The sequence below is a fragment of the Homarus americanus genome, unplaced genomic scaffold (assembly GCF_018991925.1).
Source record: "Homarus americanus isolate GMGI-L3 unplaced genomic scaffold, GMGI_Hamer_2.0 scaffold7626, whole genome shotgun sequence".
Classification (NCBI taxonomy): domain Eukaryota; kingdom Metazoa; phylum Arthropoda; class Malacostraca; order Decapoda; family Nephropidae; genus Homarus; species Homarus americanus.
Genome location: NW_024718273.1, coordinates 18,951,008 through 18,974,754, shown reverse-complemented (window position 1 = coordinate 18,974,754; position 23,747 = coordinate 18,951,008). Strand labels below are relative to the sequence as shown.

Here is a 23,747-nt window from a genome sequence, read left to right as displayed (position 1 = left end):
TGTCTACACACATACACACACATATATATACAATGCACTACAGATAATGGAAATTACTGTCTCTAGAACGAATGGCTCCCTGTCCCAGCCGCAAAATGGCCGGCAACTTTAAAACTACTCGCAGACATTCCTGGGTACATCCAGTGTCATCCGCGAATAATGAGAACCGCAAAATAAAAATCAGCAAATTATCTGGGCGTACTGTATTACCAAACCATTACACAGGTTGCAAATACTCTTTATACAGTATTTTTTCTTAAATATTTCCCCACTAAGGGGCCATATTCACCATCATGTGTGGTTATTCAGAGAGGCCAACAGACCCAAAGGCAGTCCCGGTGGATCAGGTTTCTTATTGGGATCATTAGAACAATTCATCGGGAGAGGGTACCAGCACTATGACACACACGCCGGGAGTAAGCTGGCTGACATGTCAGTCAGCTGTGGCCTGTGAGAGATGGTAATGCATGTTGCCATTAGTACATATAATGAAACTATAGAAGTTGTGGAAAAATCATTTCAATACTCTAATGTGACTAAGAAATAAAGAAAATATAATATAAAAACTATAAAACAAGAAATATGAAGAGCATGGGTGTGCATTATGTGGGAGGTGATTGTAAGTGTGGCAGTATGTCAATAGTGCATCTGTCAACTCGGCTGGTTAGGCCTATTTCAGTTTAAATACTTTATCCTCTTTGCCACTGATTATTAAGTTCATTTCAACAAAGAATATTTAAGAAAAATCATGAAAGCATAAAAAAGCAAAATTTATATAGTCTCTCCTCGACTTACGACGGGGTTCCTTCCCGACAACCAGGTCGTAAGTCGAAAAGGCGAAAATAATACATAGAAATTCTAAAATGGGTGTCTCTTTTTCTTCTCAGGACCACGAGAACTCTTACTTTTACGCTTGCCAGCCATTTTAAAGGGAATTACAAACAAAAATTTTGTCAGTCCACAGCGCGATCACTAACGTCGGGACTCGAAAATACGTAATGTGAAAAATATTTTATACGACCATGGCCGTCGTATGTCTGGGTTGTCGTAAGTCGAGGAGAGACTGTATAAGATAGTGCACACACTGCATTGCATCTCAGCTGAGATGTGCTGCCTCTACTGACCAACCTTTAGCAACTGTTGCCAAGGGTCAGTCAGCAGAGGCACACAACCCAAAGCCCCTCCCCTGCTCAGTACAAGCGGTAATTGAGGCCGAGAAGCACGGCTGGAGGTATCTCTCCCAGCCATAAGTCCCTACCCTCACTGGGTTTTTTCCCCTAAGCCAAGCGCATAAAGTTGAATGCATTTATGTTAAATGCGCTAAGATGTGACACGACTGTATTGAGATACATAAAAACCCTATAATTCAAAATAATAGGGGCTCTAGCCTTTACGAATTTTATGAAATATGAAGGACACCTACTGAAGGGAAAAAAATAAATAAAATAAAAATATATACTTTTCCATTATCTGCCCCAAGCAAAACTTAAATGTTTCTAAGCATAGCACCTTTATACCAGATGTAGGTGCTGGGTCCATGGTTATCAGATGTAATGGCTCAAACACTGGGCAATGATGGAAAAAGTGGAAAAAGGCTTGCACGGCAGAACGACACATGATGCATATAGTACCTGTACATTGTTTACACTGAGACAGGCGGTCGCATCCCAAGGTGACATGTGCGTCATATATGTACAGTATACAGTAAACCCTCGATAGCGCAGCACATATGGGGCTCAGGCTTCGTCGAGTTTTCCCAAATTCCTACTTATCGAGGCACTTCCCCCCTCCTACAAAAATACAATAAAAAATTATCGACCCATATATGAGCACATATAATTACTAAATGTAAAAAGGTAACTTACCAGCACTGCAGGCGAAGAATGAAGCACCATAGTACATGACACAGAGGCATGGTAGGTGACACAGTGGCATGGCAGGTGACACAGAGGCATGGTAGGTGACACAGAGGCATGGCAGGTGACACAGAGGCATGGTAGGTGACACAGAGGCATGGTAGGTGACACAGAGGCATGGCAGGTGACACAGGTATGGTAGGTGACACAGGTATGGTAGGTGACACAGAGGCATGGTAGGTGACACAGAGGCATGGTAGGTGACACAGAGGCATGGTAGGTGACACAGGTACGGCAGGGGACACAGAGGCATGGTAGGTGTGCCAAGATTTTCCCATACAACACCAAAAACTTCTTGGTCAGATCCATATACAGTATAAATAAGTGTTGTGTTTTCTATCACTTACATAAAATACACAGTAAAACATCCCTCAAGTCAGGGAGAGGTTACGTTCCTGAAAACTGGTCCATAACTCATGGGATAGCTGTACAGTAATGTATTTCACCCATTTTTCTTTATCATTTCATAATGCAACAGATTGTAAGACATGTAAGAATGAAACAAGCAGAAGTGAAATTATAAATACTCAGAAGAAAGTCCATAAAAGTATTCAATAAAAATTTGCTCCGTACAAGAACTTGTTCAGTTTGGGTAGAGAGGAGCATCTTGGTGAGACACAAAATAAAGCCAACACTACACTGTACATTCAATACTTTCTGGAATTTATAACAACCAGATACAGTAGTAACTTGAAGCTGATACTTTACCTTTAGGTGATAATTCTTAACAACTATTCATGAAATGAGATCAATACTGTGCCAGTAAAAGACAACTACAGTACAGTCGTGACGCATCTTACGAGCATTTAACTTCACGAACTTGGCTCAAGAAAAAAAAGAACGACACAGTGAGTGTAGGAGAGTATGGCTGAGGAAATACGTACTTCCACCCGTGTCTCTGCCGACTGACCCTTACCAACAGTCACTAAGGGTTGGTCAGCAGAGGCAGCACATCCGAGCTGAGCTGCAATGAACTTTATGAGTGATTTAAGGGTAATTTTGACTATTTGCATTTTGGGTTCTTCAAAACCCCAGCATAAGAGCGACACAACTGTACTTCACTTGATAGGTAAAGATACAGTATTATTCAGTACTGTAGAATATCATACACATTAACAAATGATTCAGCATGTATACTGTATATGGTGGACAATGCATGTGCAGTATATATAGAGACCATGAAGGTATACTGTACAACCAATGTACAGTACCTAGACAGTGTGATTAAACAGTGTTCAACCATAGATAGCCAACAAAGCCATCAGATGTTTATTTCTAGTAGAATTCTTTACTTACGTTTGGTACTGATTAGTGATAGTAAATCTACAGGAATAAAAGTGATAATTTGTAGATGAATATAACGAGCATTGCATTTTTTTGTTAGTCAAACTGTACAGACATTCACTCTGCTCTCTTGCTGTGGCTTCATTAGCAATGTACTTTTTTGGTTTTAACTATGATATTTTGATAACAATACAGTACTCATTTAAATGTGCTCAGGCAAATTGTGCCAATCATTTAAGCAGCTAACTTTCCCTTGAGTGCCAGTTCTTATCCCTATTTCTTACAAAGTTTGTTGTAAGTTAAAGTTACCAAGGCAGCTCATCATAAGAGAAAGATGCACATCCCTGAAGTATCAAAACAATTTCAACTTGTATACATGTGTTAAAAAGAAGACTTATATATAGAGCAGCAACCTTACTTTATTTTTAAACAGTTGCACATTAAGTTGCTAACATTTCACAAACATGGAAATTAAATGCAGGTTAAGAAATATTACAGCTATCCGACACGTGATGTAACGCTCACACACAAGGATAATCTCATCTTAAAATGCAGTCATAATATAAATCACAGATAATGCTCATACTGGCCTACGCTATAATAATAAAAATGATTCTCTTTGGCTTCAACATTTTTACTCCGTCAGTGAGTTATATGTACAGTCACAAAAGAAATATCTGTACAAAATTGTGCTGAGACAATATTACACAAAGTACAGATAGTTTTCTGAGTGACTGTACCTGTATACTGTAACTACTTCTTAAGTTGACACAAATTTATCAAAGTTCATCTCTGGTGATTACACCTTATGAACATTCTCAGACCTTCTAGTTTATTAAGTACTGTATTGTACTAGGTGTATATGTATGTACAAAATGTATAATCAATAAACAAATCTATCTGCTATCCAGTGAGGTGTTGTTGTACACTTGTCCATGCACACTTCCTTCTCACACACACACACACACACACGTCACTTTCAAATAACTTTTATCTGAAAGAGATTGTTGATGTTCACACAGCTGATCTATAACAGAGGCAGCTGGCACTATGTCCCAGTCTTAATGCATGTAAGGATTTTAAAGAGTTTTGGCATAGAAGTCCTCCATATCCACACCTATGCAAGGTTCTAGCAGTGTTATTGTCATTTCCCTATTCAAATACAATGGTTGAACGAATTTTTAGTAAATTAAAATTGATAATTTTTTTTCACAGAACTGGTCTTAAGCAAGAAAATTTACTTGGATTGTTAACAATAAGACTTACATATCAATGGGCATGAAAAGATCAAGCTGCAAACTTAGACCTGGCAAAAGACATGATTCGGCTCCATTCTAAAATTACATCAAATGCAGATGATAATAAAACTGCCATACCATGAAAACTGTTTCTTGAAAATATGATACAAGAACAACAGAATAAACAGACAAGTACATAATGATAATAAACTTGTGAACTTTGTCTCCCAGTGTCTAACTTTCACTTCTCGCCTCATTTTCTTTAACTTTGTGACATAGATGATGGATGTTAACACCATATACCTGTTAACAGACAGGTTAAAAAGTAATACATATTACTACTCTAATAAAAATTTTGATCCTTTGCTCTACAGAAATAATCCGGTTTTCTTTTCACTGGTAGTTTTTCATCAAAGGGAAATTTAATATTCTTTTATACGAAAATCTAAGGAAATTTAACAACCCAATCAAGAAAATTGAATTTCAAAATGTGCAAGCACTGTGACCAGAGGACCTTTCCTCCATGTGAAAGGAAAGATGTACCTGTATGCAACTGGCATGAGATGAGTAATGTTGTACCTGTACAGGCAGTGTTCATTATGTTGGGATGTGTTCCAGAGAAAAGTGACTCAAAAAGAAATGTTTTATAATTAGGAATTTTTCCCATAAAAATTAACGTAATTAGGGGTACAGTATATGCATTCCAACATATACAGTAACACCCCTTGAAACCTCAGCATATCAGTTTACAATGGGGTCAGGATAACATGTTGTTGTGGATAGTAGTTGATGTGGAGATGCATTCCGAACAACATTATTTGTTAGATGTGTGATACGTGATGGGACGTACAGTATAATGAAAGTTTCTTCCTATATTTGTTAGTGACATATATATAAAATGACATATATCAGTACAGCGTATAATAAGTAACCCGTATAGCAATGAAATGTGGGCATCGAGGGGAGGGGAGCCAGGAACAAGCCAATAATGACATGGGGAGAGGTTGTAAGAAATAACATTAAGAGTAAAGAACCTTACAAAAGAGGGTGCAAGTAACTGTGCTGCTTAGAGAGCTGTAATGAGGTAACTGCAGCTAACCCACCTAAGCATGGAAAATGGTTGTTAAATTATGTTGATGATAAAATGATACAGGTACAGGTTGAACTTCCCTAATCCGGTATTCTATTGTCCTGCACCTCCCGCCGTCCGGCAAAATTTTAGTTTGCCGGACGGCCGCTAGTACCCACCGGCGCTAGTATCCATGGTTCAGCATACCCTTTGTTTATATCTGGTCCTCATGGAGTTTGGTGTGTTCCTAGGTATTTCAAGTGTTTCTGTAATATTTCACTTGTTATATACCCTTAATATGCCTCCTAAGTGACCAGCAGGTGATACTGGAGCAGGAAATGCTTCCAAACGCCGCAAACACGTAGTATCTATATCGATACAACAGAAGGTGGAACTGTTGAAGAAACTGGACAGTGGCATATTGGTCCGTGCGTTATGTGAAATTTACAATGTTGGATCACCTACAGTGTATGATGTCAAGAAGCAAAAACTTAAAATCCTTAAGTTTTATAGTGAATCTAACACTAAGAAATATATGGATATGCGTAAAACACTGAAGGAAGGGAAAAACAGTGATTTAGACAGTGCTCTTATACAGTGATTCAAACTTAGGCACAGTGAACGTTTTCCTTTGTCGGGCGAGATGTTACTTGCACAGGAAAAAATATTTCACGAAGAACTTAACCTGCAGGGATGGTTGCAAAAATTTTAAAAAAGGCAAGGTATTAGTTTACACCGTATATGTGGGGAAAAGGGAAGTGCAGATACTGAAGCAGCTGCTAAGTTCTTTGAGATAATGCACAGTATGATGCACATGATAATTTATCTCCCGAGCAGATATATAATGCTGACGAAACTGAGCGTCATAACCCCGGCAAAACTTTGGCGCAAGAAACAGAAGTGGCATGTGTCGGCACGAAGGATGTTAAGGACAGGGTTTCTGTGCTTGGTTGAAGTAATGCTGCAGGCACACACAAGGCCAAGCTGTTGATTATTGGAAAAAGTCTGAACCCTTGGTGTTTTCAGGGGGTGAAAATTTTCCCAGTTATTTACCATGCAAACAAAAAGGGCTGGATGACCAGTAAAATATTTCTTGAATGGTTCGAGAAATATTTCGTACGGGAGGCTAGAGCTCACTGTACATCAGTTGGTCTGGATCCTAAGTGCAAAATTGTCCTCCTGCTTGATAACTGATCAGTCCCCCCTAATGCAGAACTACTTGTTAAAGATGATAATGTTATGGGGCTGTATTTACCTCCTAACTGTACTTCCTTAATTCAGCCATGTGATCAGGGTATTTTACACTCCAAGAAGAGTAAATACGGATCAGTGTTTATGCACCATTTGCTGTTAGCCATTAATAATGGCAAAGATATTGGAACAGCTCGAAAAGAATTCACTCTTAGGGATATGATCTGGACAGTAGCTAAAGTCTGGGATACAGTAACACCATCTGCTCTGATGAACGCTTGGCATAATTTATGGCCAACACTAATGTTTCAGGACAGTTCCGATGTCAGCGAGGAGAGTGATTTCGCTGGATTTCAAATGCTGCAAAATAAAATAACTGCGCGTGATTTAATGGAGTATGCCAACAGTTTGATCAACCCAGCAGCACGTGCAATGGTCAGGGAAATGGGGGAAGAAGGTTTACTGGAGTGGCTGGATGTCGATCGAGATGTACCAACTGTGAATCAACCGACAAATGCAGAAATTGTGCAGATGGTACAGAAAGGACAAAGTACAGGTACAGGTACAGACAGTAAAGAAGAGTTGGAGAAAGCTCAAGAAAGAATATCTATTGACAAATGCATTCAGCTGACCACAGATTTAACAGAAGACCTGGAGCAGAGAAACATATTTACCGTTCAAGAAATCGTGCATCTCTACCTAATGAAAGACAGTCTCATTAAAGAAAAGCCCAAATACATGAAACAAAAAACTTGGGATAATTGATTCAAAAAAGCAACAGAGACCAGTAAGCAACTCTCTTCAACTGAACATCCTATTGCATCTACTTCTGCTACCCCAGATGTCACCTGACACGAGGACCCAGACAATGACTTAGAGTACCCAGAAGTCACCCCAGCTGAGACCCCAGAAGTCACCCCAGCCAAGGCCCCAGATGTCACCCCAGCCAAGGCCCCAAATGTCACCCCAGCCAAGACCCCAGATGTAACTCCAATGTAGTGTGGATTGGATATGTGTGTACATACCTGTACTGTACATAAATTTGGGTGCAGAATCAGTAATCACTTTATGTAAGTTAATTGGTTTTCTTTATTTCTTCATTTTATCTTATTTTTTCCTGTATTTTTACTTTATTTTCATAACTTGCTTATTTAATTTTAAGTCAGTAAACTTATTACATTTATGTTTTTTCTGTAATTATTTTATTTCTATGGTTTATAATTTCTCCTTATTTGTTCTTTATTTTATTATTTAATTTACTGTACAGATATTTTTTTCTTCTTTACAGGTGAACATCACCAATTTATGTACAGGTACCGTAACTATTTTGTCATTTTAAGTGCAGAATGAGAATTATTGTTTACCGGTATCTATTTTTTTGTATTACAATTACACTGTACTGTATTATGTTACTGTATGTGAAATACATTACCTGTACAGGTATTTCATTTTCATATTTCTTTCTTTATTCTTTTGCATGCATATTTATTTATATCATTTACATTAAAACTGTGTGACATCAATAATACTATGTATTTTACAGACCACCTGTGGTTCGGAAAATTCTCTAGTCCGGCACCGGTCAGGTCCAAAGGGTGCCGGATTAGTGAGGTTCAACCTGCACTGCAGTAGTAAAACACACACACAAAAGAGGTATATCACTTCAAACTTCTTCTACAAACGTAAACTTTAAATGATTTCATATAACAACAACACATAACACTGTTTTAATCATTAAGGCACTTCAAAGCACAAATTTCACTGATGAGCCAGCAGTTTTGGCTCCATAGTGACCAGCCCAAAACTGAAGGTCCTTTCCAATGTTGGTAAATGTAATTTGTTTTAATCCTGTTGGGTAATCCGCCACTACTTTCTGCATCTGAAGACAAAGAAAAAACTATAAGCATCTGATTGGCTTTGTTCACTCTCCTTGGTCAAATTGACTTACTGTTTACTTGCACTGTCCAGATACATTGTTTGTACAGTACTATATACCTGCACTGTCTAGATACATTGTTTGAATACCTGCACTCTCTTTGTACAGTAAATTGTATACCTTCACTGTCCTTATATACTGCATGCTGAATCAATGTAAACTTGTATGATGATATTACTGAACAAAAATGTAACACACACTCCTTTATGGTGTCCAGCAGTACAGTACAGGTGTCCCTTGTTTAATGGAAGGGTTAGGTTCCTGGAAAACCATTCATTAGGTGCATTTTTGTATCTCAAATAACAGAACAAATGGGAAATATAGGGTTCAGTTCTCAACATAGAGCAAAGTTCTAATGAGATAAACACAGCAAGTTAAGGAGTTTTCTAATGAGATAAACACAGCAAGTTGAGTTTTCTAATGAGATAAACACAGCAAGTTAAGGAGTTTTCTAATGGGATAAACACAGTCAGATTTCCACTTGGTCTAGCACAGTCTGTTAAGAGGTGAGTCTACTTAGACAAGCACATGAAATAAGGAGAAAAATTTTGAGTGAGCCAAACAAGTCTAATAACCATTAATAATTAATCTGCTCAACATTTTCAACAAGTCAATAATCTTGTGCTTACTTCAAGAGGACGCTTTAGTTGTTGTCAAAACAAAAGGATGGGTGGTACAGTGCAATGTCCTATGTTCAATCCCTGGGTCACATGTGAGAAGGGTGTTATCCACAGTGACCCAAAAAAACATGGCAGGTTAGGTTAGGTTTCCTCCCATACATACACTGAACAATGAAGTTAAAAACATAAAACAAACTGACTGCCCAAGCAGCTAATAAGCTGACAAATGGTGTAAATTATAAATAAAATCATAAATAGCACCAGTGAGTGTTCTATAGCATTACTAACCTTGTACCATTGTCTGCAGATCACATCATCAGTACGTGAGTTCCAGGTAATATCCACCTGCTGTGTGTCATCTGCCCCTTTCAACAAAACCGCTATTGTGCTCTTAGAGTGACAATCCCACCTTGCACTCACCCTAAAATGTAAAAAAAATATATATATACAGCTGCTCCCCGACTTACAACAGGGTTAGGGACCGACATCCAAGTCGTAAGTCGAAATGGTCGTAAGTCGGAAATGCTTAAATAAAACATAGAAAATCGAAAATGGGGGTCTCTTTTTCTTCTCAGCACCACAAAACACTCACTTTTAAGCTTGCCAGCCATTTTAAAGTGAATTACAGATGAAAATTTTGTCTGTGTACTGACTTTGGAACTTGAAAATACGTAATTTGACCAAATTTTGGTACGACTGAGGCAGGTCGTAAGTGCGGGGAGACGTAAGTAGAGTAGGTCGTAAGTCGGGCAGTTGCTGTATATATTTTAAAATTTAACTAACAAATAACTGCTAATGAAGATGACATTAATGCCCTCGGTGTGACTAAGTTCAAAACATGACAAAAACAAAAACAATTTTAAATGGGCATTAGCCCACCCAGGCACTGGTCACTGACCCACATCAGGGCCTGGGGGATGAAAATATTATTATTATTATAATAATAATAATAATAATAATAATAATAATAATAATAATAATAATACAGTGGTCCCTCGATTAACGAACAGTCCAATTAATGAAATTTCGGTTAACGAATTAGCTCCCATAAGGATTTTCAATTCCATTAACAAACAAAAATTTGATTCACGAAAGCCTTACGAGAAACACGCTTTGTTGTGTGCATCAGCTAATGGGCTAGTCTGCCAGTACAGTAATTGGTTCTGTTTACATTCGTTTCCAGTGGAGTACATATCAAGAAAGTTGGTCTCTTGAATAATTTTGCATTTTTTTATATTAAAATCATTGGTCATTCTGTACTTTTTCTGTGAGTTGGAACCAATTACTCAATATCCCATTGAAATAATGATTCAGTTAATGAAATTTTCGGTTAACGAACGATTCTGTGGAACCAATTGTGTTCGTTAATTGAGGGACCACTGTACAGTATATAAATAAATAAAAAATGAAAAAAAAAAGTGAAAAACGATATACAGTATGTTTGTTGTGTTGTCAAAGTAAGAAAAACAGTTGAGACCCTGCAATTGTGTGTAAATGAGAGAGAATGTCAGATCAGCAACTTGGGACTTGGTCACAATTTTTGTGGTGCCATATGGCAGCAGGGTCTACCATTATACATCACATTATACTTCCAATATCTTCCCAGGCGGTAGTACCTCCCTGTTTGGTAGCTGCCCACCACCTACTACACTTAGTGCAAAATAATAACTTAAACACATCTTTAATCTATGAGAAATTGTTACACTGAGATGAAGGAAAATTCTCTGAAAGGTGTGAGGTAAGATGGAATAACTCAATTCAGTATGGCCAACACACCATTACTGCTGAGGTACAGTAAAGTAAAAAGGAGAAAAATATGATGTAGAGCACAGTATTACTCCCCACCATCCTGTAACTCAATCTGTAACTCAAAAGATAACTAAACCAATTGTATGTATCATGTAAACAGTTTTTTAAATATACAGCACACTGAAAACTGTGTTTGGTACAAAAGGAGACAGCATGGCCAGCACTGCATACTAATGCCTTTCACTTTAACATTGCAGCTGTAAGGACTACAAGAGCAACACTCTGTGGTCTGCCACAGAAATTAATCATTGGGTCATGTAATTGCTATGAACATTGAACAAAATACATAATAACACCAAAACCATACAACACAAAAATACTTACAGTACAGTAGAACCTCGATAAATCGGACTAATTGGGGCAGACCCCAGTCCGAAAAATGCGAAAGTTCGAGAAAAACGAATACTGTACTGTATATGGGGCAGGGGAATAACCCGGCCTATCTGAACTGTTTAAAGAAAATCATTTGTTATGTTATTACTGCACTTCAACAACTAAGGTCTTGAAGTGTATAACAAAGTTATTAAAAGAATATTAAAAAAAAAAAAAACTAAATATGAAACAGAACTCTCAGGGTTGAAAATCAGACTTGTAAGTCTGGTTGTCACCGAGATGATTGTTATTTACTGTAAAGTGTTATATGTAAGTAACCACAGAATTTGTCTTCTGAATAAAGAGAAAACTGTATAGAGTAAGTCCTCGTTTAACGCTGCCCCCAATAACGTTGTTTCGTTATAACGTAGCTATTCTTTAGATACCCATGATTCGGATAACGTCCCGCCGATTCAGTATAACGTCGTCACGGACTACTTTGTACGGAGCATCACCCTCTCTCATCTTGGCGCGCTACGCTCTCACTCACAGAGCGTCACAGCGTCCCCAAGTGTCCCCAGTCTTTGTTAAACTTCCACAGCGTTCGTGAGTGTTTAAGTATTTTTGCTCTTAATACTGTACTCTAACCATTCAAAATGGCTTCCAAGCACCCATCAAGTGCTACTGATGCTAGTGTTGTGAAGAAAGGTGAAGGTGCGGTGGACATTGCTGCTGTGCTAGGTCTAACCCCACAACAGTGTGTACTATCCGGACCAGCACACACTCGCTCCACCACCTCCATCCATTAGTGAGTACAGTACAATACAAAATGATTTAGTTTATTTATATATACAGTATATACTATTTTCTATAAAAATGCCATTGAATTTTTGTATATGTAATGTACAGGTATTTTATGGGGCAAAGGGAGGCTGGGAAACATAACTCCAGTATTTTATCTATTTCTTATAGGGAAAATTTATTCCGTTAATGTTGTTTCTGTTAACGTCGCGGTTTTCAGGAACGAAATCATGACTTTAAGTGAGGACTTACTGTACTGTACAGTACTATAAAGATAAAAATGGGTGGGTGGCTCCCTCCCCTTTCTCTCCCACAAAATTCCTTTCACTTCTTTATGCAATTCCACCACAATTCTCATATAATTTAGGATCATTTAGTATCAGGTTGATAATATATCATCCTATCAGAATCAACTTTCCTGAAAAAAGAATCCCACACTGAACATGAGTCATTTCATACTCATTTGTTTACAAAAAGCAAACAGCTGATTGGCTTACCACAATGTCTGTCTTCAACACTTAATAAATTAGTACAGTACAGTTGTGTATTTATCATCACTTAATAAGTAATATTGTAGTGCAAAGTATTATGTACCTGCATATACCCTGGTTTATTAATTAATCATTTGTCTAAGTGTACAAGTAGCCAAACTGAGTCATCATATTACACTCAAAGGTAGTAAATAACATTGTTAAGAAGGTATCATCATATCAAATACTGTACAGTGTGTTATAGTGACCCTTGTTGTAAGCTGGTCTACTGAAAGCTCTCACACGAACGCATCTTGAGTAAACAACCTTCTGACACAGCTTATCCTTTTATTTTCAAGTCAAATTACATACAGTATTGTATTTTTTCTCTATTACCGAAGATGTTATATTTATCATGATGAAATATAAACCATAAGAGGCCAATCATATGAGAATTTAATAGTGAATCAATAAATAAATAAACCTGACGAATGTGGCAACACCTGATCAGCCCCAGTCTGCTTACATACTCAAGTGCCTTAGTTTTCAGTAGGCCTATAGCAAATCTGATTAGACCACTGTACAGTATTCAGTAAGTGTTGTTCATGTCATAAGATTTTTTTTACAATCCCCCCCACATTTTTAGTATTTCTGGTGACCACAGCATCTCAGAGTCCGAAAAAAGCGAATTCCGATACATTGAAGTCCGATTTATCGAGGTTTTACTGCATTGGAGAAAATTATGTCATAAATCAAGGTGTTGCACTTACCATTCTGAAATGTGGATCTCTGGTCTTAAGATGTCAATAACACAAGGATCAAGGCCGAGATGCTCCAGGTTTACAACTTGGCACCGGGAGCTTGCGATATATGAGGTAACAAAGCAATGTTGGGTGGGTAGTCCAGCTTCCTCAGGGATGAGATCACTACCAGTAGGAGTGTCTTCTACTATCATCTTATCTCCTCCATGTCTTACCATCCAATGTTGAAATCCATCTATTTATATAAATAAAACCCTAAATCATTTTTGCTTTCCTTTAACATTTATATGTACATATTTTAAATAACAGTACTATGGAAATGTTAGCGTACCTTATGTAAATGAGAAGTACCGTACAGTATATAAAAAACTAAAGTAAATATCTGTGATGGCATACAGGTAAACCCCAAGATGCGATATTTCACTTTAACGATGGTTATAAATTAAAACAATCTCCCTATATACGATCCAACTCGCTTTTACGGTATACTGTACACTGAATAGCCATCGATAGCCATTGGTTGGATTTTTTCTCTCGTGCAGGGTATGGGATGTTTATAATCAAAAGAATTGCCATCTTGCAAGGATTCCAGCAATGCAAGTTATATTTTCTATGTCAAGTCAGTCATATTTTATAAGGAAACATTATTTAACCCTATGCACCATGCATCTCTACCTTCACTTGTCAGCCTACCCATGTGCTTCCACACGGCCAACACGTGCACTACAGCCATGTCTAGTTCTTTGTTGATCGTAAAACCAACCATCACATGGCTCCATGATTATTGGCCAGCATCGTACATTGTACTTATCATTGGTGTTTTGTTTTTTTACTTATATAGTGAAAGGTCAGCACTAACATCTAGGTAGATTGAACTGTGAAGTGATATTTTCTGTGTTTTAGTGATTGTAAAGTGTGATGACTCTGTTTTCGTGAACATGAGTTCTGTGCGTGCTGGCCGATATCGCTGTGTTTACGTTGTCATACCCGGTTTTTCTTACAGTTAACTAAACACTACAAGTTAATACTGAACATTACAGTAATATTTTGGCACAGTTAATGGAACAATGAAGGATACAGTGCAGTGCAGATACAGTGGAGTACATTACAGGTTAATGCTGTACATTACAGTAATATTTCAGTTAATACTATAAATTACAGTAATATTTCAGTTAATACTATAAATTACAGTAATACTTTTGCTCGGTTTTATTGACTGAGAAGTGAGATGTGTACCTTTACTACCTGTACAGTTACACGTAGTGAAAATGGCTCGCAACTGTATTGCTGAGACCCCTGCCTTAGTGAAGGCCAAAACACCCAGGAAAACTGTGTCTCTGGAGGTGAAGCTTGACATTGTGAAGTGGCATGAGATGGGTGAAGGAGCGTGCTCACTTGGCGTGGTCCAGTCAACAGCATCTACCATCATTAAAAAGGCACCGGAAGTGAAGGTTGTGGTGGATAATGTCACCCAAGTTTCCGCTTCTAGATTACAGTAAGCCCTCGCTTAACGTCTGCCCGCTTAACATTGTTTCCGTACTACGTCGCTAAACTTTAGAGACCAAAATTTTTTTATCGTCCCAGTGACTTGGTACAACGTCGTTTTGCGTCGTTACAGACGACTTTTTACCTTCTCTCGTCTGGCCACACTACGTTCTCTTGGCTCGGCACGCTACCCTCACTCGCGGAACATCACAGCGTCCCCAAGCGACGCCACAGCAGTCTTTGTTAGGCTTTCACAGCGTTCTTACGTGTTTAAGTGTTTTTGCTCTAAAACTGTACTTTACACCATTCGAAATGGCTTCTAAGCGCCCATCAAGTGCTACTGATACTAGTGTAGTGAAGAGGTAATGTAAGGCCATTACCCTTGCTACAGAAATGGATTTATTAATCCGCTTTGAAAAAGGGGAACGTGTTGCAGACACAGCCGCTGTGCTTGATGTAACCCTCACAACGGTGCATACTATCAGGACCAACGCTGACAAGATTAATGTTAGTGCTGGAAGTGGTACTACTCTCAGAGCAACTAAAACAACTCGTACTAGAAGTACTGTGATAGAAAAAGTGGAAAAGATTCTGGCTACGTGGATGGAGGACCAGAACCAATGCAATGCGCCTGTGAGCCTTATGGTTATCCAGCATTAGGCCAAATCCTTGTTTGACAAAATGAAGGAAACAGAGGGTGAAGGATCAAAGGAAGAGATTTTGACGGCCAGCTGAGGCTGGTTTCAACGATTTAAGCCAGGTATAACTTCCACAACATCAAGATGACCGGTGAAGCTGCTAGTTCGTATACGGTTGCTGCCGAGACATTCCCGCCTTAATTCAAGCAGATTATCCAGGAAGGAGGCCACTCATTGAAGCAAGTCTACAATGTGGATGAGACTGGTCACTTTTGGAAGAGGATCCCTGAGAAGACCTATATCTCCAAGGAGGAGAAAAGAGCACCAGGTTTTAAAGCAGCAAAAGACTGCTTACTAATGCTGCTGCTTGGCGCGAACGCTGCCAGCGACTTCAAGCTGAAGCAGATGTTGATTTCTCGCACTGCCAACCCACGGGCCCTGAAAGATTACTCTCAGGATCAACTTCCTGTGATCTTCATGGCAAAAAAGAAGGCATAGATAACTGGTGCCACATTTAGCCAATGGTTAAACGTGTACGCCGTCCTTGAAATGAAGGAATACTGTGCAAAGGAGAACCTTGACTTCAAAATTCTTCTGATCATTGCAAATTTCCAGCTCATTCTCCCAATCTCGATGACTTACATGACAGTGTAAAAGTTGTCTTCCTGCCTCCCAACACGACAGCACTGATGCAGTCTATGGACCAAGGCGTTATCGCCGCATTCAAGGCGCATTATTTATGGCGCACCATGGCCCAGCTGCTCAAGGCTACAGATGGAGAAAATAAACCTACAATCTGAGAATATTGGCGTGGATTCAACATTCTTCATGCAATTGACAACATTGGCAAGGCATGGGAAGAGGTTTCAGAAAGTTGCCTGAATGGTGTGTGGCGTAAATTGTGGCCCGAGTGCGTCAAAAGATTTACAGGATTCACGGACTTAATCCCAGCTGTGAATAGGGATATCCTCAGCTTGGCTAGACAGGCAGGCTTTGATGAGCTGGAATCAGAGGATATTGAGGACGGCCAAGCATCCCACACAGAAGAGCTCACCAACGAAGATCTGCAACTGTTAACAGAACACAGTCCCGTTGAAGATGACGATGACAAAGAAGAACCTCAACAACAAACATTAACTACCAAGAGGATGGCAGAAGTGTTCAACATGATCCAGCACGGAATGCAAATCCTTATAGATAACGTCCCAAAGAGAAAACGTAGCTGAAAGGTTCAATGCAGCATTGATGACAGTCTTGGTTGTTACACTGAGATCTAAATGGAGAAGAGTAGCATCAAGCAGTCAACACTGGATTAATTTTTTTGTCACAGGACAGCAGAAGCAGCTTCTTCACAAAGGCCGGCAGCTGAGGAGGAGCCCCAGTCAGAACAGGAGGAGGAGGAAACAACCGCAGAGTCTTAGAGGCTCACCACACCCCTCCTCTCCCACCCTCCCCCGCTCCCGACATCCGCCTCCACAGTACTCAAGTAAATATATTTTGTTACTTTACAACTCTGGTAATACGTCACAGTAATCACTTTTTACGTTTTTTAACACTTGTGATGGAGGTGTGGTAGGGGTCCACCCATTGTATATGAACTCTTCTCTCATTTTCAGTGGAGGTGGGATGGGAGATTAGTGGTCTCATATTATTGACCTTCTGATGCAGTCAGGTCTTCTATCCCTCTTGAGATAAACACCCAGATTTTTGCTTTGAAAATTTGGTGCAAGTACATGAGCCTTGAGTATGAATCTCCTGTGGCAAGAAATATCATTGTTACAGCTAGTTGTTGTGATGGTGAAATTGCATCTCTGAATGTTGTATTGTGCAGTGTGATACAGGCAAACCCCGTTATTCATAGCCTCGGTATTCGTAACCCCATTTATCCGCAATCAATTTATTGTTACCCATTTCTACTATTTGCAACGGTTGTCCCGTTTATTCGCAAATTCTTACCAGCAAAAATTTTGAATCGCGCGCCTCAACCGTAGCGTAGGACAGCGTGTGTACGTATTCCTCCTCCACACACTCCCACTCACCTCAGTCTCACACGTGCTGGAGTGTGTTTTGTGTGATCTCGCAATGCCAAAGCGACCAGCTACTAAAACTCCCAGCAATGTTGCTAAGAGATCACGTGTGGCAGTTACGTTGGACGTGAAATTGGATATCGTTAAAAGACACGAACACGGAAAAGGAACGTCGGTGATTGGGTGCGTGCACGGCTTGGCTCCCTCTACGGTGCATTCTACAGTTAAAGGCGCCGACAAATCATTCATTACATAATAATATCCTCCATAACTTTACTGTACTATATAAAAGGTTTCTAACCCACCAACTCCATCTTTTTTTTAAGTATGATTTAATTCTGTAAAATTACATTTGCTGCAGCAAAAAGATGTAGTAATTCTTCATCTGAATCTAGAATGACTATGAATTTATTCACAACAAATCATACAATGTAAACAACCAACAAGTCATAAACTAGGCTGTCAATTGTTTCCGAGATAAACCTGTCACAAGTCTACGACTTTATCGGCCAACATATCCATAGTGTAAACACGCCTTTAGCAATCACAGGTACAATACCTGTAGTTGGGTTATTCCACCTCTAGCAGCACACTAAATGGTGTGCCTGCCACCATTCATATTAAAGGTAAAAAATTTACTGAGCCACAGATGACAGCAAGTGTAGAGTAAATAAGTATTTGCCTATGATAATATTTATGATATTAATTACTGGGTCAATAACTGCATGTATGAATGCAAAGAAAGGACCTGGAAGAAATGGATACTGATAAACATTTGAATACGAGACTCTAATCGAGATGTGGAAAAAAAATTAATGGTGGAACTGACACAATGACAGAATAAACAGTAAACATGGGGTGAACAATCAAAATAATGTACATAAAAAAGTGGCAACAGAGTCTAAGGAGTGAGCGGAAATGTTTGTGTTCACACAGAATATAATATCTTACCAATTCCACTTGGATTGAGGATAAGGTTTTTGTTCAAGTGCAGGTAATTTCCACATACACTCTGGAGAGCACGCAGAACCAAAGTCTCATTCGTCTCTTCCAGAAGCCTCTGCTTGGTAGTTTCTGACAGCTTATAACCTTCAACCTGCATCCTGGTGTTATAAAAGAACAATACAAGCATCACAGTACACATATTAAACAGATAGACTGATGAGGATTGAACTTTATGTCGAGTAAAATTGCACCTGGTTCTAAGGAATGCAAGTTTAATGCTGACATCACCTGCACTGCCTATACTGCATACATAACGAATCAATGTAAACTTGTAAGATATTTTTACTGAATGTAGTACATATCTATCTATTAAGCTAGACCAGTGATCTTGATTCAATGGTTAGCAAAGACTGATCAATATATCCTAACTACCATTAAGTTGTTGCCATTACACAGAAAGTATTTCACTAATAATGTCCATTACTTTATAATCTTCTTTAGGATTATATGAACAGTAGGCATCTAGCTTATTTCCCCCAATGGTTAAATACTGTAATACTACCTGGGAATTAAGGGTAGACCCAATTAAGTCAAATTTAGGTTTGCTGTGGCTGCCAATTTTCATGTGATTTTTTTTTAATTGATGAATATTCAGAACCTGTAATGTACTTTAAAGTCGCCCACAAAGTTTGATAACTCGCTTCAAAATTTTCAATCCCAGATCGAGCCTTTCAACTACAGCCGACTGTCCGCCCTCAGGCTACAAAGTTTTAAACTACTACTACAGGAGCCTTGATACGTATTGTCTAATATTAGCTACAGATGGTGCTCCCTGTGTACACAAGTCATATATGAAAATAAATGATTAACTGTTATTATTAGTGGTTACTCATATTATAGTGCTTAATAGTGATTAATCATGACATTGTAGCCAGGTTAGACTCGTCACTGTAACCACCAGGGTATTGGACAAACCTGCGAGTCATGGTTATTTTTCATCTCGTATTTACTGGTAAATATACGTAAATTTCTTCATTTATGTTTACTCAGTTACATGTACACACTAGACATGTGACCAGCCCAAGGAAAGAACATATAACAAGCAAGACTTAATGTAGCACCAACAATACAATGATTAAGTTCCAGATCACACAATCGTCATTTAGAGAACTTTAAACAACATTGGTTACTGCACTGTGTGTACTAGTACGTCTTACCTTGTAAACCAGAAGTGGTACTGAGTCAGCAAGTGATGCCAGTACTTGCAGACATGCGTGGCCGACCTTATCAGGTCTTTGACCGGCACGTACAGGAATATATGAATCACAATTTCTTCTGGGATAGTTTTACCACAAAATCTACTGCCATTATCTGGAAATTATAATTAAATGTAAAATGAATGAGGTTAATGCTTTATTCTATTCTCAAAATTTACACACAAAAATTATTGTACAGTAATACTGGATAAGGACTCAACAATAATCACACACACTCTACACATATTTCTACAATAAACAAAACTCTTTGTTCTGTGCGGAAGTTCATTACTTATTAAAGACATGTATGTACGCACGCACACACACATGCATACTCGCGCACACACACGCACACTACATCCTTGACCACAGGAGGGTCAAGACCTATCAGGTGCCTGCAGAGCTGCCCCAGCCAATGTTGGCCCATTCCCTAAGTCCTCCTCAACCCATCCTCACCACCGGGATATCAACATAATCAAAAGTGACAATTTTGTTTCGGAAAGAAATGGGATCAGTGTTACAGTGTTTAAGCCAGTGAATTCAGCACTAGACAGTACCAGTGAGAGCTGTGACCCACCAGTGAGGTCCACACCCATATACTGTATAAGCACCCTTGGGAACCAACCACCATCTCCTGACAAGGCAGTGTTAATCAGTCCACCCTGGGAACAACAGTGGACCGGCTTTACACCCGACCATAAGATAACACAACACCATTTAACAGAGAGTGGGGTACTGTGACACCACACCACACAGTGTCCCCATGACCATGTGGGGTCCTTCATATCAACACCCGAGGACGAGTTACTGCACCACGTGAACACCACACCACCCCGTGTTTCTATGACCACGTGAGGTCCTTCATGTCAAAATCTATAAACGAGTTACTGCACCACGTGGCCTCCGTGACCTCACACAGAAGAGTGAGAGACCAGCCCGGGTCATCAACTTCTCCTCTCAGTAATGAAAGCTTTTGTTAACGACCCATCCATCTCTGTGTTGTGTTGTATGTAATGAGTCATTTCTGTCCAATGTATTTCTTCAGCCTTCGGGCTGCTGAACTTCTTTCAATAAATCGTTAATTATTATTACTGTATTATTAACACTCTCGGGATCAGCCAAATATATTTAACGAGCCTGTGTCAGGGCCACCTTTGAGAGCGTAAAATGACCAGAAATCACGGAGAAAATATTTTTCCCCAAGCACTATTCGTGGCTACGATACTGTCAAATATTTATTCAAATGATGCCTTCCTATGTAAAAAAGGTTGGGACGGTTGATTGTACTGTACGGGCAATCACTAAACCTGGAGTGACTGATCAATTGTAGCTCAAGGATTTTGGGTATAAGTATGACTACAACATTAAAGCAAATGATCATAACACAAGACATCATAACTCAGGGGTAACCTGTATTCTTCAGCACATTGTTATACAGCACTGTGTACAGTTTTGGGATGCCTGCTCCCTATATCAGTAACAACTGGAAGTGGGTACAGTACTGTACAGGGTATTTATAAAATATCTGTAGGAATAAAACTTAAATTACTGGTCATTTTAAAATTCTGGCCGTTCTCTGTACAAAATGTTGTCACTTAGCCGTGAGCAGATGTTTACAAATGCCATTATTTTAAGTCATAAATGGTTCTTTTTTTACATGAATTTCTTTGCAGTGATTAATCTATAATATAATTATTAACAAAAAGAAAAAGAGCACCTACATCACCATTAACCTTACCTTCTGAAAGTTCGATGCTATTGCCCATCATAGAAGTATCCTGAAATAAGAATGTTACACTATTAAATTCATAATAATGGCCCATATATTACATCTCTTTCTGAAACACATACAGGTACAGGTAGTTGACTTTGGTTTGCCTGTTTCCAGGTAGCTACTGTAGGCCTGATGATGAGTGAGTCAACTTTGACAGCTTCTCCTTAAACGTGAAAATGAACTAAATCACCATCAAGAGACCCGACTAATCTTAACCATCTCATGGTTTTTCAACACAAATTGCATCACTGAGCACTCCTGTGCTGGCACAACCCCTCCCGTTCAGCCATAGAGAGCGCCCCTCCCATAAGCATAAACACGGGAACAGTCGACCAGCCCTGTTAACCACCTGTGTTCCTCCCAATAGCCTCATGGGCTGGCAGATGCATCTCTAAGGGTGTAATTTGGATCTGGATCACTTTACCCAATGTTTATTAAAATGAAAAAGACGTTCCTGTTACCGACACAACCTGCATTGAAAGACTGCGAGGGAGTGAAGTTTCCAAATAAGGGCAGGACCCAGGAGTACCAGAGGGTTAATATTCATGTTTTGAGGTTAAAAAGTTATTGAATTTGCATTTGTAATTTAAAATTTCATGACAAAGCCTCATGGTTTCATTGTAAAAGGAGAAAGGTACAGACAGTATTCAACACAAATATAAACTGTACTTTATATTTGTGTCAAATACCCTGTAAGGTTATTTTCTTTTTTGTAAAAATTATGGTGATGGGCTGGTTCTTTGCCAGAGTTAGATATGAGACATCTACTCATTCTCAACTTTATCTATTCTATTATACTATAATTAGTACTGTATATTGATGAGGAAAGGTTTGGGGCATCCATTCTCATTAATTTTATCTCTTGCCCTTGAACAACCATGGAAAGACAATAAAATTTTTGGAGACATTCCTGTTGGATCTTCATCTAAAGGTCCAACCACATTGCCCCCCATGCTTGTGGGCAGTGTGGCACCGAGAGCTAGGAAGTACTGTCTGGGCAAACCAAAACCTTGGACGTTAACACTTTAATGCACAGCGTGAAGCCCAGAGTCAGTCCCCCTCTCATGCAGGGGGTCAGTTGCCAGTCAGTATTGTTGTCCACGCGAAGGTTTAAGCATACAGTATTTGTAAATGGGATATGATTTTCACTGAAAAACATTTCACTTATTAGAGTTTTGAGCATGAAGCATATCATTACCTGTACCTGTAATAACAAATAAGGAGTGGACTTGTACCCAGAAAACAAACTTTTATTAACTATTGTACACTTTACCATGAAACATATTCTATCTTCATCATGCTATGTGCATTTAACTTCGCTGTGATTATTGACTCTTAAAAATAATAGTCTTACCTGAAAAAAGAAGCTATGTAGTATACTTTTTCTCTACTTGTAAATAATTTTGCTCATGACCAAGGCCTGATTGTAATAGGAAAGTGTTTGTCCGTGCGAGATAAAATGTATAATTAGAATTCCTTGAGACTCTTGGAAAACTTTTCCCAGCAACCGGAAACATTTCGGGGATGTGCGGTAGTGTCTGTATCCGCAGTACCCAGAAAAATTTCAAGGATAACAAATTTGTCCCAGTACCGTATATGGAAATTACTCAATCCGGGAAGAGCTTTGCACCAATTATTCCAGCTAACAGGGTTACAACTTGGACTGTATTAATAATGAGCTCTGCTATGATGCATTTGATGTAGCTTGCAGATTTTCTTTACTAAACCTAACCACTGGGTTGGGCACTCCAAATTATGTCGACTGGGGATGGTTCAGGACTGTCGCACCACTACCTGCTACGTGGCCAGTACTTATGTGGATTCGATGAATAGTCAGCGCATCGTTAAAGGCCTGGACTGACACTTTGTTGTGCTATTATTGGACTTCTCTAGTACGGCTGGTGGTATGACGTGCTGATCTCTAGGGGTGGGACGACAGGCAGCGAGTGTTGGCTGGTACCTTTACGGTTACAACTGACTCATAAATTCCCCTATAGGTCCCCTTTTATTGGAGAGTTCAGGGTCACGTCTTATTACCAGGTCGCTGTTGCTGTGTTTGGGAGTCACGGGTTGCGGTGGACTCATCGTGGTAGGGCGGTCGGTGCCGCCTCATTACAGTCAGTTCTGCTATAACGCGATAGTTGTGTTCTTGTAAAATATCGTGTTATAGAAAATCGCGTAATAGAAATAACAGGGCTTATGGAGAAAATAGGGT

The 23,747-nt window shown here is 39.1% G+C and overlaps 1 protein-coding gene across 8 annotated transcripts in view; it reads right to left on the bottom strand.

Moving 5' to 3' along the window:
* Nucleotides 1–164: 164 nt before the first annotated feature.
* The window catches only part of LOC121859527 (F-box only protein 44-like), a 43,803-nt gene continuing 20,220 nt past the window's right edge, over nt 165–23,747 (bottom strand). For 7 of the 8 annotated variants that reach the window (XM_042356400.1, XM_042356397.1, XM_042356401.1 and 4 more), the window contains exons 2-7: nt 21,497–21,536; nt 19,720–19,873; nt 18,509–18,660; nt 13,417–13,642; nt 9,543–9,675; nt 3,602–8,577 (exon numbers count right to left, since the gene is read on the bottom strand). In XM_042356400.1, the coding sequence (XP_042212334.1) occupies nt 8,443–8,577; nt 9,543–9,675; nt 13,417–13,642; nt 18,509–18,660; nt 19,720–19,873; nt 21,497–21,527 (831 nt within the window). In that variant the 5' untranslated portion in view covers nt 21,528–21,536 and the 3' untranslated portion in view covers nt 3,602–8,442. Of the gene's footprint in view, nt 449–3,601; nt 8,578–9,542; nt 9,676–13,416; nt 13,643–18,508; nt 18,661–19,719; nt 19,874–21,496; nt 21,537–23,747 lie in introns of those variants that run through there. The other variant, XM_042356404.1, reaches the window with a different exon arrangement.